At 37.7% G+C, this 19,009-nt stretch overlaps 1 protein-coding gene across 3 annotated transcripts in view; it reads right to left on the bottom strand.

Annotated features, from left to right (window-relative positions):
* Nucleotides 1-19,009, bottom strand: part of LOC131235615 (ATP-dependent DNA helicase Q-like 4A) — a 51,779-nt gene that overhangs the window by 13,685 nt on the left and 19,085 nt on the right. For all 3 annotated transcript variants that reach the window (XR_009166232.1, XM_058232871.1, XM_058232872.1), the window contains 5 exons: nucleotides 16,194-16,280; nucleotides 15,951-16,078; nucleotides 10,556-10,676; nucleotides 10,325-10,476; nucleotides 10,120-10,255 (listed from right to left, as the gene is read on the bottom strand). Coding sequence is in view for 2 of the 3 variants with exons in the window: in XM_058232871.1 (XP_058088854.1) it covers nucleotides 10,120-10,255; nucleotides 10,325-10,476; nucleotides 10,556-10,676; nucleotides 15,951-16,078; nucleotides 16,194-16,280 (624 nt within the window). In the remaining variant the exon portion in view is untranslated. The remainder of the gene's footprint in view (nucleotides 1-10,119; nucleotides 10,256-10,324; nucleotides 10,477-10,555; nucleotides 10,677-15,950; nucleotides 16,079-16,193; nucleotides 16,281-19,009) is intronic.

The following is a 19,009-nucleotide window of genomic DNA, read 5'->3' as shown; positions in this document are numbered from 1 at the left end:
GGTATAGCAGAAGACTAGATTAGACTAGATTTCTACATAGGGTTGTGTGAGTCTATGTCACAAAGATGGTTGTGCGTATGCATTGAAATACACAATGCAGTTTACTTGATTAAAGCAATAAAACACCACTTATTTCCTACAATTAGAAATCTAGAAGTGAGACTCTTCTAGAAATCCAATGGTGAGACTCCACAATCATATCTCTTGTTCCTTTTCATTTCTCTATTTTGTTGCTCTTGTTTCATGCAAGTGATGGCCATAACAAAGTAGTGAGATAGAGAGAGAGAGAAGAACAAGAACAAGAACAAGAATAAGAACAAGAAGAGAGGGAAGGTTTAGGGCAAAAGTTTCTAGTGTTAATCCAAAAGGTTAACACTCTTATGTTAATCCACAGGTGTACACAAAATAACTAACACACATAAAGAATTTTTTTTTTATTTAGAGATGATGACCACTTTATTAAAAGCTTGCCAAAAGCGAGCAAAGAATACACCATAAAGAAGACAAAATTCAAAAAAGGAAAAAGCAGCCTTTACATGGATAGCCCAACCCATGATACAATCTTTAACTGTTTTGATAACCTCATACGCCCCCTCATGATCCTCTCTATCGCCCTGTCCCATAGATGTTTAACAAGCAACTTCCCAATGCAAAGCAGCAACCCAAGGTATGTCGAAGGGAAAGATCCAACCATGCATCCAAAGATACTAGTTGGGTGATTGAACTCCTTCCCCCCTACATGAATACCAAGCATTTCAAATTTTGCCACATTAAACTGCAAACCGGAAACAGCTTCAAAACACATTTGGTTTCCAAAGGTTATCAACTACATCCGCCTCTTCCTCACACAAAAGCAATGCGTCTTCCACATACTTAAGATGACTAATCTGGCCCCCATCACCTAAAGCCTTGAACCCACAAAACAAGCCACTTTCGACAATTTCACAGTGTGTCACACTAAGAGCCTCTCCAATAACAATGCACAAGTACAAGGATAGGGGGTCACCCTGACTAAGCCCTCTAGAAGATTTAAAATATCCTTTTGGAGACCCGTTGATTAGAACAAAATAAGATATATCCGATCCACCCCCTCTAATTCTAGCCACAGCCCACTATATCAATCATATAGTCCAAGAATTCCCAACCTACATAATCATAGGCCTTCTCAATGTCCAACTTGCATACTAGCCCTGCTCTACTTCTCCCTGTGACAAGAATCAATGCACTTATGGACCACCAAAGCACTATCCAAATTTTTTCTTGGTGCAAATGCACCCTGATTTTCAAAGATAACTTTAAACAAAACCTCCTTGAATCTTGAAGCAAGGACCTTGGCAAGAATCTTGTAAGGACCTCCTATGAGACTGATCAGCCTGAAGTCTTTTGGCTACTCAACCCCGTCCACCTTAGGGATAAGCACAATAAAGGAAGCTCCAAGCTCAAAAGGTAGCCGACCTCACTCAAAAAACTCCATCATAAAGTCCATAATGTCTTTTTTAACACTATGCCAAAACCTTTGAAACAAAAGTATAGGAAATCCATCAGGAATAGAGGCCTTATCCCTACACATTGACCACAACACCGCACACACTACCTCCTCCAAAATAGGCTTTTCAAGCAAGCTTCGTCAAGAGGAATCTTGTTAAACTCAAGATAATCCAACCTTGACCTCCCCCATTTTTCAACAGACGACAGATTCTTATAAAAAGAGATAATAGACTCACAGATCTTGATTTTGATGGAAGTTATAGAACCATTGACCAACTGAATGGAGATTCTATTACCACGAGCTCAAGCACTAGTAATACTATGAAAGAAGTGAGTATTCTTGCCTCCCTCTTTAAGCCACAACACCCTAGATCTCTGGCGCCATTTGATTTCCTCTTCCTTAGACCTATTCGTTGAGAGATCATCCCTCTTAAATCTGCCTTCAGCCGATGGACTATCACCCTCTTCTATAAGATCAAGCACATGAATAACTTCCGTTATCTTATCAAACTCCTCCCTCACCCTGAGAAACTTTTTCTTCCACAACTTTAAGTTTTTTTTTTTCCTTTCAACAATCTAAATTTCCTGCATAACCTGAATCCAGCATAACTGTCCATCGGAAATGAGTCCCACCAGTTTGACAATAGCTGCTCAAAACCAACAAGTAATAAACTGAAGAGAAAACCCATTGGAATTAAGACGAAATGTCTCATAACAAAAGAGACTGGCTGAAACTTTCGTGAGAAATGACAATACCATAAACTGACTTACTACCCTCACTGCAAGCAATATCCGGCCAGGTAATGGTCAAGTACATGAGTTTGTTGACTCAATGTTAATACAAGCACATCAGGTAATAACCACATTCAAATTGGAGATGATGATTTTGTTTGGGGAGAGTGTTGACGGACAACTCCACTAACCCACCGTTTTAGAAAAGGTCAAGCGTGTACTTTCCTGAGAAATGATATTACCATAAACTGACTTACTACACTCACTGCAAGCAATATTCGACCAAGTAGGGGCCAAGTAGATGAATTTGCTAACTCAACGTTAATACAAGCCAAATTCAGGTAATAACCACATTCAAATTGGAGATGACAATTTTGTTCAAGGAGAGTGTTGATACAAGCCAAATCACCACATTCAAGTTGGAGATGATGAATTTGTTCAATGAAAGTGTCAACAGACAACACCAAGAACCCTTCGTTTTGAAAAAGGTCAAGCATGTACTTTCATGCAGTGTTCGAAATATCGGTATTACACTACGTATCACACCCTTGGGATACAGATACATATCGATTATCGCATGGGATATATCGGTTGTATCACGTAATGTGTCACTGTTGTTGGAAACATGGGGAAATATTGGGAAATTGATCAAAATTTTCAATGAAACTTCAATGATTGTTAAAAAAGACATCAATACACACTTACATATCAAAACACTACAAAAAACAAGTGCATATAATAGGTTTTCTTTGTATTGGGTCCTAATCTATGCATTGTCTAACTAAATTGATGCAGATATATTCAAAGTCTATTGATATAATTTATAAATATAAGAAGACGTGTGAAAACACAAGCAATACATTCAAAAGCAAAAGAAGAATCACTAGATCGGTTACATACATGTTTGATTTTATGTTTGGACACAAAGATTGCAACTGATTTGCGAGAAATTGGGAAATTTTGATTTCTTCAAAATTTCCACAATTTGGCTCATCTCCTACAAATCACAAAATCGAAGCTCACAATCCATTACATGAAAAATCGTGGATTTATAACAATTTGACACTGATTTAACATAATTTACAAAAGAAAAAAAAAAAGGATCAAAAATACTCAATGGATTGAACATGTGGGATATATCCCACAACTTGTGTTTTTCGTATTGCACAGGTGGGAATGGTATACAAGATATATCATCGTATATATCAGCCAATATTGTTGATACTTAAAACACTACTTTCATGAGAAATGACAATACCACGCTAGGATTGAGCAATTGTAATGCCCAAAGAGAGCAAAGAGAGCCAAAATCCTTATCAAATTCAGCACTCGGGAATAACTTTAGGGACTGAATGGCACTATGATCATCATCTCGTGTCACCATGATAATGCCAATATAGATAAGGACAATTGAGAGCCCCTTAGCTCACATATAGAAGAGGGTATGATCAGCACGACTTATGAGAGCAAGTAAACTTCGATAGCACCTGATGGAAGTGCTTGAACTACACATGTGGGGATTGTTTAAGACCACATAGCTTTATGGAGCTTACAAACATACCCTTCTAGTGATCGAAAGAAATTCAAGATGAGGAGCCCTATACACTTCATATAAATCTCCATGGTGAAAACATTTTTTACATAAAATTGATGGAAAGGATATGTGAAATTAGCAGCGATGGAGAGTAAACATATACAAAGTTCAACTTGGCAATGGGAGCAGAAGTCTCATAAAAATCAATTCCTTGAGTGTGAAAAAACCCTTTAGCCAGAAGACGTGTTTAATAACATTCTACTACACCTTTGAGTTTATGCTTGATGTACTTTTTTCTAGGAGGAATAAGAAAAATATCCCATGTCTGATTTTTTCAAGAAAAGCATTTTCTCTATCACAACTTCCTTCCACTTAAGCAGAGAGAATTTGGCAAACACTATAAGGAACTATAATAGAGGAAATGTTGGAAAGAAAGGCAGAATAAAAGGTGAAAAAGAATTATACGGGACAAAAGTTGGCAATAGGATGAGCGATACATAAAATTGTTGTGCTTTACGCAATGCAACAAGGTTTAAAGAATCAGATTGTGCATTTATACCTAGGTCTAGAGAAATGGAGTGGGGACTTGTGAGGAAGAGCAATGCTCCTTTCTCATCGAACATATGTTTTAGCCCACCGACTGGATGAGTACGAGTGGGGTCAGGATCAACATCAATGAGAAGAAGAGGAAAGCAAGGAGTCCTTGATAATCGAGGTGTTCCATATCTGTTATGAATCTTATGATACAGCCATAAAGGTCGATGCATATAGGTAACGGCCATGACAGTTACGTGATACAGGGGTGAAATGGGGTACTTGGTTTTTTTTGACACCATATTGGCCGTTGCGATGATCGTAAAGGCCATTACAGGGCATAACGACCATTACCCCTGTAATGGTTGAAAAGCAACCACTTTATTTCTATTCATTCCAAAAACTTTCCTACATCATTTTACAATAGATTTCGACGACTCTTATTATAGTTTTTAAGATTAAAATCGTAGATCGAAGTGATTTGAGTGAATAGAAGCTCTGAGGACCTTTTTTTTCAAAAAATTGAAAAACTAGTATTCATGCCCTTTTTATGATTTATAGTTCTAATGCTTGATTGTGATGTGTAAACATTAGAGACATATAACCATGTTCACAAATTCACTAGACAACCCGATACATTCTCACTAAAGAGTGGACCGTTGCACTACCATAAACATGTTAAAAACAAAAAATGAATACATATTTGGAATGTTTACATTATTATGAATTTTCTAGATTTTTTTTCATAATTTTTCAGGCAAAAGAAAATTTTCGATTGTTACAAGGGTCATAACGGTCGTTACACCCCTATATCGGCTATTACGGCCAATACATGTATCCGTAATGGTGGTGACCATTACGGCCACCATTACCGATATGGAATACCTTGTTGGGACAAGAAACTTTGGTGAGGTGAATAAAAGAGAATGTCTTTAAAGAAAATGGTATCCATCAAGCAGCACTTCCCAAGAACCACAAGGGAGAAGCATTTGTAACCTTTCTTATTGTAACAATGGTCAAGGAAGATACATTTGACAGCCTTGGTATCCAAATTATCCCGATGAATGCCAAGAACATGAACAAAGCACATATCCAAACACGCAAGGAGGGTTAGGAAAGAGGTTTTTCTAGTTGTAGAACTTAGATGGGTGCCTTCCCGTTAAGAATCTTAGTGGACATTTGATTAATTAGGTACGCAACAGATCAAAGACCATCAGCCCATGGATTCTTGGGAACATTCGTTTTGTGGAGAAGGGCTCGTGCAACCTCAGGAAGATGCCAATTCCTTCTTTTATCCACTCAATTTTGTTTGGGGGTATAAGGATTGGCAATCCGAAATTCAATTCCATGTTCAAGCAAATACCTCATAAAGGTTGAGGAGATGTATTCGCCACCATTATCAAGACACAAAGCTTTCATGTTGACCTTAAATTGATTGGCCGGTATCTTATGGAATATCCAGAAAATGGAGAAAACTCTCTTTGGATTCCATAAGATACACCCAAGTAGTGCTAATGAAATCATTGATGAAAGAAACAGAGTTTATAACTACAACAAAAGTCACTGGAGAGAGACCCCAAACGCCAGAGTGTATAAGAGAAAGGGGGTAACACTTTTTTAGTGGGACAACTTAGATAGGAATCGACAATGTTTAGACTTTGGACATGTTTCACAAAATAACTCTCTCATACTATCAGATTTGAGTAAAAAAGGAAATATCTTAAGAGTTAGATGGTACCAACGAAATCAAGCGTTGGCTCCCATTTCTTATTCAATTAACCGATCAACTTGCTGTCGGATATTTATTTTCGATTCAGTAATATTTCGCAACAATAAATAAATAAATAACGACAAATTTCACTTTATTATTATTGAGAGAATCAATCCTAGTACGCCACTAACGCCTAAAAAACTGGAATGGAAAAAAAGCCTCTGACAATGTGGCTTTCATACTCCTCTATACGCGCCCCGGTATATAATACTCGAATATATGCCTTTCTTTAGATGGAATACATAAATGGATCAATTCATTCAACAGGATTCGTTCGGATCAAACCAAGATGAATGGGATCGATCTGACCTCTCGCTCAGATGTAAGACTCCCGCCGCCGACAGATGTCCCACACCACGTTTCATGAACTATGCTCGAGAATGAATGAATTGTGATATAACATCGGGGCCCATCTAAGTGATGTGCACGGTACAAAGTTCATGGTGCAGAACGATGACGCTATAAAAAACGGTAAGTTGTTTCACTTGGTAATTCGAAAGCTACTGCACCACAAGCAGAGGGATCTTGCGCGTAGCCCCACTGATTTGTTTTCGATAAGAGCATCAAGCAGCACAACCCGGTTCTATGTCCCTTTTTGAGAATAATCACCAAACCCCCGGAGTCGCTACTTTCATAGCTCTAATGCCCGCTGAAAAGTTCAAAGTCGCCTCCCCGCATTAACAACAAAGAAGGTAGGTCTTTCTTTCCTTCTAGAAGCAACCCATATAAATCTATAGCGGGCAATGGTAACAACTGGTAAGCATGGTAACAGTATGGGCGGCCGGCCCAATGCTCCGCATTCTATCTTATCAAGAGGTGTGGTTCAACAGAGGTAGAAGGAAAGATGGCATCGGTCACTTCACCTTCTCTTCGACTCCGATCAAGGAAAGGATCAGTTGAAACCCCCAAATGGTTTCTGCGAGACTAACATATTTTCCTGGAGAACCAATAAATACTTCTACTATAAAGAAGGGTTGTGATAAGAAATGCTCATTTTTTATGCCCTTGCTACGGTTAAATGATCCTCTTTAGATAATTCGTCCAAGGGAAGAATAAAATCTAATTGAACTCAAAAGAAAGAGGCAACAATGCTCAAGGGGCACCGATGGACCAACACCTTCGTCTATCACCCGAATTTGTTGATTCACGGCGTCGAGTACTTGCACTTGAGATCTTGTGACTCGACCTATAGACAAGCCGCTCACAATTAATCATCTGTGTAATCGTGGGGTTTTCGAAAGCAAGTCAATATTTTCTTTTTCCAAAACAGTTTAGCTGCTAGCCGGGTCAACTAACGACTTCTCTTATCTTTCAAATGATGTCAGTAAGCATTTCTTAATATGGAATCAATTTCTCGTCTCTTACTTTCCAGTTTCCATTAGTCTGACTTATGACTAGCTTGGAATCTCCCCTCACAGCGAGGCACTTTGCTATAAGTACATGTCAATGGCAAGCTTGAGCCCACCCATTTAGGCTTTGTACTCTGCAATGTTATTCATACATTCAAATTTCATTCTGTTGATCAATAGTCTTTCCTCTTGGAAGAAGTAGACCAACGAAAAGGATGGTGGATATTATCGCAATGGCGGTCTGTAAAATCTAGAAATGGGTAATTCCGACCTCTTCCACTACATCATTAGTAGCCCGCAAAAATGATTGAGATAATCACTACTCTATCCACGCCTTTCCATAGGTTGAGAAAGAGCCACATCCATAAGTAGAGAAAGCTACCCTAGGTAGTGGTTATCCCCAGTAGGTAGTAGTTTAACCAGTAGTACAGTACCCAACAGACATCTTTTTGCATCTGAATCGGAAGCGGAGGTGGAAAGAACATAGGTGATTTCCGCAGTTCCCAAAGCTAGTTTTTTTTTTTTTTTCGATATAAGTAGTGGCAAAGGTTTGAGTAGTACGAGTGAAGTGAATCGAAAAAAGATGTGTGATTCGATCTAGTCAACGCCAGCCTTTCACACGCGAGTTGGGCTATGTCTCCTAAGGTTTTGCAAAGATCTCTAAATATTCATTTGAAAAAAGAGATGAATAGTTAGGGTTGAGCCGATAACGGGGTTGGGTACGATGATAGGCAAGAGAGGGAATGAAACTTGCCACCCTGAAATAATTCATGATGAGCCCACCAACTTCCTAGCGAGATGCCTACGGTGAAAAACCACCAACTTGTCAAGATCCAAATTCGAAATGGTTCCTAGTCCTTGTCAGAGACCAATGTGTTTGCGTCGGTTCCCGCGCCGGGGGGTGGGGGCCTATGTTCTCAATCAGCGAAGCCTCATACGCAAGAAAGAACTCCCACTCGGGATTCTCCACTCTGTGAAGCCCTTCACTCTGGTTCTTGACAATGGGTTGCTCGCTCACTCAGTCTTATGTTGAATCATACCAACCACTTCCACTATGCACATGAGGCGCTTACCACTCAAATGGAATAAGACAAAGTCATCCCTGAATTGGCACCCGAATCAGACCAAACAAAATATTTGTTAGGCTATTGTTCCCTCGAATCCATGGAGTAAGACATCGATTTATGGGATAAGGACAAGACGAAGATGCCAATACAAAATCTGATTCATGGCACATGTAGCTTGACTTGAAGTTTGGAGGGTTGATCACATCTTGTTCATAGATTGAAAGAGATAGAGCCCATCTTGCTCATGACCACCTTGATCCTTTGTCCAGCCATCAGATTTTGAAAGAAACAATAAGATAGAATGGGTACATTTACAAACTCCCAGCATCATTGAGGAACTAGAGATATCACTCGCCGATGAAGAGATGCCCTCCATGATGATGACAAAGCACTCCAACCAAAACAAAAGTGCTCAACCACACAAATAAGAGCACACAGTCCCCAAAACACTCCACAATATCTTCAAGTGAAGGAATCAAATCAATAATGCCAACAATAGAGGCCCAAAAGAAGCTTTACATCAATCATCTCCTTTTTTTAAAAAAACATCACAACTCTCTCAAATCGCAACGAAACGCAACAATTTCTGTTCCTAGAGGTTGCAATTAGGCAACTGGACCAAATCCAAGCAAAAAATCCCAGAAAAACTGTGCAAGCAGAAAATCAAACTGGACCCTTTTCCAAAATGTTCAGATTTAACAAAACACCTAAAATTACAATAAAATTATGGAAAAATCACCATAATTCTTCTAAAAAACCATGCTCTTTCAGATCTCATACAATTTTTTCTTTAAGGGGCCACCCGATCATACACTGCTGATGTCATCCAAACAAGTTGATCACGTCAGCAGACAGCTGTGGGCCCCACCAAGATCTTCTCCAATCAGCGCTGGATTAGCTCTAATACCAAGTAGCGAGACAGACAGAGTGAGAAGGGGGAGAGAAAAGAAGAAGAGAAAGGTAAGCAGGGAAAAAAAGTAAGAAGAGAGGGGAGAGAGGTTTAGGGCAAAAGTTTCTTGCATTAGTCCAAAAGGGCTAACACTCTTTTATTGTTTAGAATATAGGAAGGTACTCTACAAGTGTACATAAAATAGCATACACAAACACAAACAAGTATGTACATGGTATCCTTCAAACCAGCCCTGCTGGTTGCTGGAAATCGGTATGGAAATCTAGTAATCAGATATATAACCATCAAAGGTATTGAAGCTGAATTCCTGCAGATATCAATTATTTTCTGCACATTGAAATTTGTATGCTTCCTTTTTCTGATCCTAACCTGAGATCAAACCTGAACTACAAGTGTCAGATTGACCGCCACCATGTTCTTATGCTTTCATTTCCATTACTAAATTTCTACCACAAGATAACCGAAGGAAATCTTAGCTGCATTTCAGGGAAATTCAATGTTCTGGAAGTAGGAACATCAGGCTATAAGACACTTGAAAACATGAAACCAATAAATGCATTTGTGCTGAATTTACGATAGTAGGAACATCAGGCTATAAGACATTATTGCATCAATACAGTGTCAGAAGAAACTAAGGAAAATTCAAAATATGTTCTAGAGTCCAATTCACCACATACGTTTCACCATATTAATCTCTTGCACAACAAAACGAAACTTCTTACAAGGAAACATACCTGCAACTTCTCAGCTACTTTTTCACAATCCAATCTTGAAAGACAATAAATTATGCCACATTCGTCGAAGTGGTTTTCTCTAATGAATTTGTCGATATCATCCAAGCATTTCTTTGTCTTGGGCATTATGCTATACCTGACATTTCTAGAAATGTTGAGAATTTTGAAACCTAGCAATCAGAACTCATTTTGCTTCTATGCTTACCATAAATTTGGTCGGTTGAAACTTTGTCGGAAAACAATGCAATTTACAAGACCAAGAGCTCGCACAACATCCTCTTTTACACTTGCTGTGGCAGTAGCAGTTAAAGCCAGCACTGGAGTATTTGGGAACCTTTGCTTCAAAATTCCAAGACTCTGGACAAAATACAGCATAAAGTTGAACTTCTGTAATTTACTGTAACGAATTTCTATAAACGAGTTCCAAAACTCAGACCTGATAATCTGGTCTAAAATCATGCCCCCATTGGCTTACACAATGGGCTTCATCAATAACAATCCTAGCAAGTGATCCACATGCATGCAAACTCTCCAAGTGTCTCAATAAAACATCGCTTCTGCAATCAAATCAAGGTGTTTGTATAAAGAAAATGATCAACCTAAAAGGTGCCTAGAAGTAGAACCAGATAAAGTTATGAATATAGAAGAATGTCAACTTTCCTGACATCTAGTATAATTTATTCATGATAGCTGATGTTACAAGGGTTCGTTTAACATTACACATGAGGATATACTACTCAATACTTCAGAGACACCAAAGTATTTATGATGCAAGACAGGTGATTTAATGCTAGCATGCAACGTGGAGATTATGAAAGAGTCCATAAAGTAATTCAATTGACAAAAGATGCTAATCCACCAAATAATTAAGAGTAAATAATAGGAAATAAAATCTGATTTAACCTAAATCACATGCCCGCATGCTAAGAAATCACATAAATCAATTAAAACTAAGCTCGATGGAAGGATAGAACTTCCAATTTAGCATAGGCACGTTCCACACTCAAGGGATAAATTTGTAGGTTTTATGATTAAGGTTAGGAAGGGGAAAATCTGAAATTTAAAGAATTAGTATTCATGGGATTTGAGAATTTTGGAATTAGGGTTTTTTTTAAGAGATTGGAGAAAATCTAGGAAAGTTAGGGATTTCTAAATTTAGGGTTAGGGCTTTGAGGATGGAAGAAAGGGGTTGGATGGAAGAAAAGGGTTTTGATATAAGGAAGATGGAAAACCAAAAGGGGCAAAGTGTAGCCATACAGTCAACCCAAAGGATTCACACGTGTGGCGTAGGATGGACGGGTTAGGTCGATTAGGGTTTGGGGTTGTGTATAGGTAAAGGAAAGATGGGTTCATGAAAGGATAAAGGCTTAAGATGGGAGAATCGAAGGATTTGAAAAAAAAATCTTAACGGAGGAGAAGAGAGAAGATGGTGTGGGGATAGATGAAGACCTTGCACATCCGTTGATGAAGATTAGCCTCGCACCAATCTCTCTTCCAAATCGCATGGAAGTAAATTCAAATCGCATGAAGATGGCAAAAGAAAGCAAGACCTTTTCTCTTTTTTTATCACAAAATCCAATGGAGTCGGATCTCCACCCCTGTGCTTTTATTATTAAAAATTTAGCATAATTACAACTATGCCACTTACTTAAGTGAATTGACCCATCGTCCAAAATAAGAAAACTAAAACATTTATTATCAATTTCAACTATCAAATAAATCCTAAAAATAACAAAAAACGTAAAGAAAGCAAGATCAAAATCCAATGGGCCCATATCTAAAAGATTTGGTGGCCCGATGGCCTGATCGACAAGATACAACAGCCGGATCGACACGAAATAGCAATCATATGACTAAAATGATCTCCCAAGCAGCCCACATGCATCATCCCAAGGTGGGGTCTTCCTAATGCACATCCAATGCATGTGGGGTCTTTAAAATGGGCCGGCGGGCCCCATCTGGAACTTGTCTCTCATCCACAAATAAAGTTGCGCTGATGTAGGTGGTCATCTCCGTCTTTGGTACACCCGAGTAGGTCCTCCAGTGTCCCCATCAATTTATCCACAAAGAAAGTTGAACTTCTTCAATGTAATATATTATGCTTTGCATTATAAAACAAGTACTATATTCTTTTGAAAGAACTTTCCCAATTGGTCAGCAGTGCATTTCTCCTTTATATACCAAGAAAAGGAAAAGTGTGTCCGAGTATAATCAACTTGATCAAGGCCTATATTAAATGTTAACTATATTTTCTGGAAATACAATTGACCAATCTGAAAATTGCATTGACTCAACAAGGTGCTCAAAACTGGGGGGAAAAACATAAATCTTTTACAACTACAAAGGATGATTAAGTAGCCAAGCAAAGCTTGCATCAACTCTCACCGGTATAAACTTCACTACTAATATAAAATGCAAATGGAAAATAGTGATGTAGAAGGGTATCAACATGCAAGCTATCAACATGTCTGCAATCTACGGAATAAAATACCACACACTACCATTTAATCCTGTATGGAACTTGTGTGGGGAATATCGATGCAACAACTCTAAAGAGATAGATATCTCCTTAGAACCTAAGAGGCCAAGTGTAGAAAAAATAGTAGAAGGAAATGGGAAAAGAAGGAAGAAGAGTAAAGGAAAAAGGAGAAGAGATGAGAAGAGAAGGGGAAACGAGGAGAGAGTGATATTTAAGGCAATAGTCTCATGTGTTAGTCCTTAAAGGGGCTAATCCCTTTCTCTCATTGTACCACCGCTGGGTGGGTGGTGTAATCATGTTCAACAAAGGTAAGGCCAACTCTTATATTCTACCCGTGTGATGGGCAATGGATCTAAGGTCAAATTTGAAGGATAAGGACAGATTTGAAGACGGAAATTATTCATGAAGGTTATTGATGGAGAAAGTGTATGGGTGAAAGCAGGTAATGATCTAGTTGATTATGTACATGGATTTATACATCCTGCTACATGTGTGAAGATCAATTTCGTTGAAAGTTTTTCCTAGTGTGTATTCAAAGTTCCCTTTGTCAAGATGGATACCAAGAGTGAATAAAATAATAATATTATGTCCCTAGCAGAGTCGATGCCCCTCCAAATCACATCGACAGACTAGATGGAACAAATCATCTACAATGAGCCACATCTGTAGAATTTTTTCTAACAAGAAAAAGAAAGTTAAAAATCTCACATCGCCCAAACCTGATGAAACCATGACGAACTATGATGATTAGGTAGCAAAAAATGCTCAAATTAGGAGCAAGGTGTCCCGTATCGGTATCGGTTGGCGTAACGGTGACCTCCAAAACCGATACGGATACGGGGGCGTAACGGTGATACGGGGGCGTAATGGCCCGTAACGGCGCAAAATTTTTTTTTGCCAAAAAAATATGAAAAAATATGGATTAAATCCGGAATATTCTAAGCATTCCAAATATGCATTCATTTATAAATTGGAACATGTTTATGGTGGTGTAACGGTCCACTCTTTAGTGAGAAGTTGTATCGGACTGTCTGATGAATTTATGAACCAGATAACCTGAATTTGACTACAAAATTCATATATTTAATTTTCTAACTATCTACTATCAATGATAGATATATTAGAATGAATGTAATATGAAAATATCTTACATTTAGGTGTTTGCAATTATTTTTTAGGGCCAAAATTCATGCGTAAATAGAAAAAAAAATATAAAATGGCACCCCAAATATGTAAAATGCACATTAACATGTTCTACTATGATTAACACATCATATGGCATCATTAAAACAGCAAAAGAATCGTTAGAAAATGATTTGTCGAATTTTCAAAAAAGGGCCGAAATAAATGCGTAAATAGAAAAAAATAAAAATATATATAAAATGCAACCCAAAATATGTAAAAATAAAATTAACATGTTCTAATATTATTAAAACATAATATGACATAATTAAAACAGAAAAATAATTATTAAAAAATTAATTTTAGAATTTTCAAAAAAAGGGCCGAAATAAATGCGTAAATAGAAAAAAATATAAAATGGAACCCCAAATCTGTAAAATGCATATTAACATGTTCTACTATGATTAACACATCATATGGCATCATTAAAACAGCAAAAGGATCATTAAAAAATGATTTTTCGAATTTTCAAAAAAAGGGCCAAAATAAATGCGTAAATAGAAAAAAAATATAAAAAATATATAAAATGGAACCCCAAATCTGTAAAATGCATATTAACATGTTCTACTATGATTAACACATCATATGACATCATTAAAACAGCAAAAGAATCATTTAAAAATGGTTTTTCGAATTTTCAAAAAAAGGGCCAAAATAAATGCGTAAATAGAAAAAAATATTAAAAAAATATAAAATGGCAACCCAAATCTGTAAAATGCACATTAACATGTTCTACTATGATTAATACATCAAATGGCATGATTAAAACAGCAAAACAACCATAAAAACTGATTTTTCGAATTTAAAAAAAAAGGGGCCAAAATTCATTCGTAAATAGAAAAAAATATTAAAAAATTATTAAATGGCACCCCAAATCTGTAAAATGCACATTAACATGTTCTACTATGATTAACACATCATATGACATGATTAAAACAGCAAAATATATTAAAAAAAGTATAAATACGTATTTTTGACGAATTTCTGAAAAATGGCCCACCGAGCTTTGATTCAAAAAAATCTATAATATAATGTGTTTTTCTATCAAATACCTATCTAAGGTTGGTCGAAATTAGTAGTAGAAGGAGTTAGAAACAGTTTGGAAGCAAGAGGTTTCAAAAAAGTAGCAAAAACAGAGCTATAAAAAAAAAAAAAAAGAGTTACCGTTACGGGCCCGTAACGGCCCGTTACGCCCGTATCGGTCCCGTATCAGCCGATACGGGTACAAAAAATCAAATCGGGTAACGGTTCGCACCGTTACCGTTACGTATCGGCTGATACGGCCGATACGTAACCGATTTGGCATACCATGATTAGGAGACTGTTGTGGATAGTATGGAGCAACATATCAATACGATTGTCATCTTCTTCAAGACCGCCAAAGAAGTATGGGATAACTTGAAGGAGATGTATTCGGGTGAGAAAAACTTAAATTGTATTTTTGAGCTTCTACAGAATATATTTTGGGTGTATGCAAAATCAAACACAAAAGTGAATAGCAGAAATCTCTCATGGAAAAAAAAAAAAAAAATCCCCAAATCAAACGTTAGGATAGTCCAAAGACCTTCAGGCTATGGTCCTTCAATGATTAGCCTGCAGGACAAGGCGTTCCAAAACAGTAACGGTGGCCGTAATGGCCACCACCATTACCATTATCATATGGGCTATAACAAAAGTTACGGCCCCCGTATCGGCCGTTACGGCCCTTTTTTTATTTTTTGAAAAAACTGTTACAGGACCATTATGGACCGTTATGGGACTGTTACCGCCTGTTTTTCTGTAACGGCCATTTCGACCCCGTAACCCGTAACGGTTATGACCGTTACCGTTACGTAACCAATTTTGAATACTTTGCTGCTGGATGATTAGTTTGAATCTCAAAACATGTTCTGCTTGTGCTTCTCAATTGCAACCACCAACTTTTTGTTCTTGTCAAGAATACAAAATTCTAGCCCTTGAAAGGTACTCTAAATCTCATGTGATGGCCATGAGCCTTGTGCTAGCATAATTTTTCATAATGCATGTTTCCATGTTTTGTATCATAGTCAGAATTCAGAAATTGAAAGCTCTCTCCAAAATATTTAACAAGTACTGGCCCATTAACTAGTATAAATGCATCTCAATGAATATCAGGTGCATACAAAACCTTGATTCGTGGGCCAACACTCACTTGGCAACTTTTTCTGGAGTGACATACAACAGCTTATATTTACAGCTGCCAGAAATCAATTCTCTAAAGATCTCCTGCTGCTCATTCCACTCCATATTGGCACTTAAGTAGGTGGCTGGAATATTTGCCTGCATAGCATAATTCAAGAGGCATATAATTTGTTAATCAGGTTCAAGTAAGATCCTCATAGAGAAAAAACAAAGACACCATGTTAACTTGCTAAATCAGGAAACAGACCAATACCTGCAACAAATGCATAATTTGATCTTGGATGAGTGAGACAAGAGGGGAAACTACCAATGTTATTCCAGGACATATAAGAGCAGGAAGCTGCAAGACAACACTTAGATCATTGATAAAACCAGATCGAATTGGAAGCTTCATGTAATGCAAGAAATTAAGTGACTTCTAAATGAGGGCAAGAAAAGTCACAAATGGACAATTTTAGCACCACCCTATGTCCAAGATTGACAAAGAGATGTCACCATCAATGCCTATTAAACAAGTACTAATCGAGGTTTCCCCAATAAAGTCAACATATAGCAAAAAAGACATCCGTGGGTATGATATATCGAGTCAAACACAAGTTTCACTCTAATGAATAATACTGGGCACACAGTCAAGCCTATCCACATTTGCTTGGTGATCAGTATATGCGACACATCGTCGCTAAACCATAAGAGAAAATATAGGCAACATCGACTGCGCAATTCTAGCCTTCCAAAGCCAGAATCAATTAACTTTCAGCAAATCGGGATCCCAGGAAGTCAGAACCTGAAGATGGTGTATGCAAAACCATATTCAAAAGCTTCAGAACCAAGGCTTGAATGTGGAGGATCCTATCACGATTTCTACTTTGGATTATACTCTTTAAATAAATAAATAAAAGATATTGAAGCCATCCATTGACGGGCTCCCTTATAAGCAAGGTATTCAATAACGGTAATGGTGGCTGTAACAGCTCCCGTCATAACCATGGCGATATGGGACATAACAGCCGTTACAGAAAAAACAAAACTGTAATGACCCCATAATGGACCATTATGGTGCTGTGACTGACAGCCGTTACAGGCCATTTTTCCGTAACGGCCGTTACAGCCCCGTAATGCATAACTGTGCCCACCGTTACCATTACATAACTGTTTTTGGATACCATGCTTTCCAGAGAATAGCAGGACTACTGACTACTGAATGGCTCAAAAGATTGTTCAAAGAAGAGGAAAGTTCACATGGAAATGGAGGATTTGGACAAGGACAAAGCACCAAGCCCATATGGGTTCTCCATGACTTTTTTTACAAGAGTGTTGGGATATAATCAAAGGAGCCGATGAGCATCATGAAATTCTTATGGTTATGTGGAGTCATGGAGTGGAATTTTCTATACCACAATCTCTAGAGGATGGGTTTTGGGTCTATGTGCATTGAGTGGGCAAAAGGATCCATTCCAACGGCATCTTTTTAAATCTTGGCTAATGGATCCCCTTTTGGGTCTACGACCAAGAGCTTTGGTGAACACATCCGTAAGCTGAGCTTGAGACTTGATGTGCAGTGTAGAAATTTCACCACTATTAACTTCTCATCTGATAAAGTGACAATCGACTTCAATATATTTTGTTCTCATGAAAAACTAAGTTGTTTGCAATATAAGCAATTGTTTGGTTATCACAAAACAACCACATTAGTAAAATTACAGCAAAACACATCTTTTGTAACAACTTTACTCATACAAGGTCTCACGTGGTATGTGCCATAGCCCTATATTCTACTCTTGCACTAGATCTTACTACATTACTTTGCTTCTTATTTTTCCATTTGACTAAATTTCCTCCCACAAACGTACAATATTCGGTTGTAGACAACCTATCAGACAGAGAACCTGCCCAATCAGCATCAAAATACCCTGTAAATGGAGATGATTATATTGCTTATATAAGATTCCTTGACCTGAAGTTTTCTTAAAATACTGCTAAACCCGGACAATTGCAACAAAATGTGGAATTTTTGAAGAACTCATTAACTGACTAACAACACCAACAACAGACAATATGTTTGGTCTGGTAATATGTAAAATTAGTACTTGTGTTTAGATTATTTTTTAACCTATTTCAATTTTCAATGTAGTTTGTTACATTACATGATTACATTTACATCTGAATGATTATTAGATTATCTATAACAATTAACAAGCTAACTAACAAGTAACAACTTATTAAAGCAATAGTTATGTAAATGATACAATACATAAACTCAAAATTATGACAATATATATATATATATAATATTAATGACTTGATGTAGAGATATATTGTACAAACCGAAACTACAAATTGGTTACGAATGCAATTTACAAACTACAAATTAGTCACAAATTCAAAAGCTATAGATATTGTTCCCTTATCCATTGTGCCACATCATCACCCCCATCATTGTCATCACCGTCGTCATCAAAGTCATCTCCGACATATACTTCATCTTCATCTGTTTCTAAGTCATCAATTTGGACTAGTTTTTCATCCACATCCAATGGTTGGTCTTGATCATCTTCTTCACATATCTCCTCAATCCCGTCTATTCTTGGCCTTGACTGCTACTAGGCCAAGTGCTCACCCCTCTTCTCCACCTTTGACTTGAAGAACTTTCTCCAGGTGTCGATCCAAATGCGACATCTCCAGAGACCAACTTCATTAGTGTTGGATCCTTTCTATTAGGGTCCACTCTATACATTTCCCTCCAGTCAATTGTTTAGTAAATAATAGTTAGAAACTAGTTTGTGGGGTGGGTGGGTGGGTGTGTGTGTGTGTGTGTGTGGGGGGGGGGGGGGTGGTTGGAGACATCAATCAAATCCACCCTTCCATGGTGAGCCATGGGCCTAAAAAACAGGCCAATCCATGACTTAGGTGGGCCACACCATAGACAACAGTTGAGAGTGGATGCTCGCTCATTAAAACCTTCTTGATAGTATATAGGGCCCAGTGAGATGTGGTTTGGACATCCAGCCCATCCATTGTGTGTGTCCCACTTGGATGGGGGGTTACACCAAATTCTAGGCCATTCCAAAA

The sequence above is a fragment of the Magnolia sinica genome, chromosome 19 (genome assembly GCF_029962835.1).
Source record: "Magnolia sinica isolate HGM2019 chromosome 19, MsV1, whole genome shotgun sequence".
In the NCBI taxonomy this organism is placed as follows: domain Eukaryota; kingdom Viridiplantae; phylum Streptophyta; class Magnoliopsida; order Magnoliales; family Magnoliaceae; genus Magnolia; species Magnolia sinica.
Note: the sequence above shows the minus strand (reverse complement) of the source record. Positions and strands in the feature narration are given on the sequence as shown.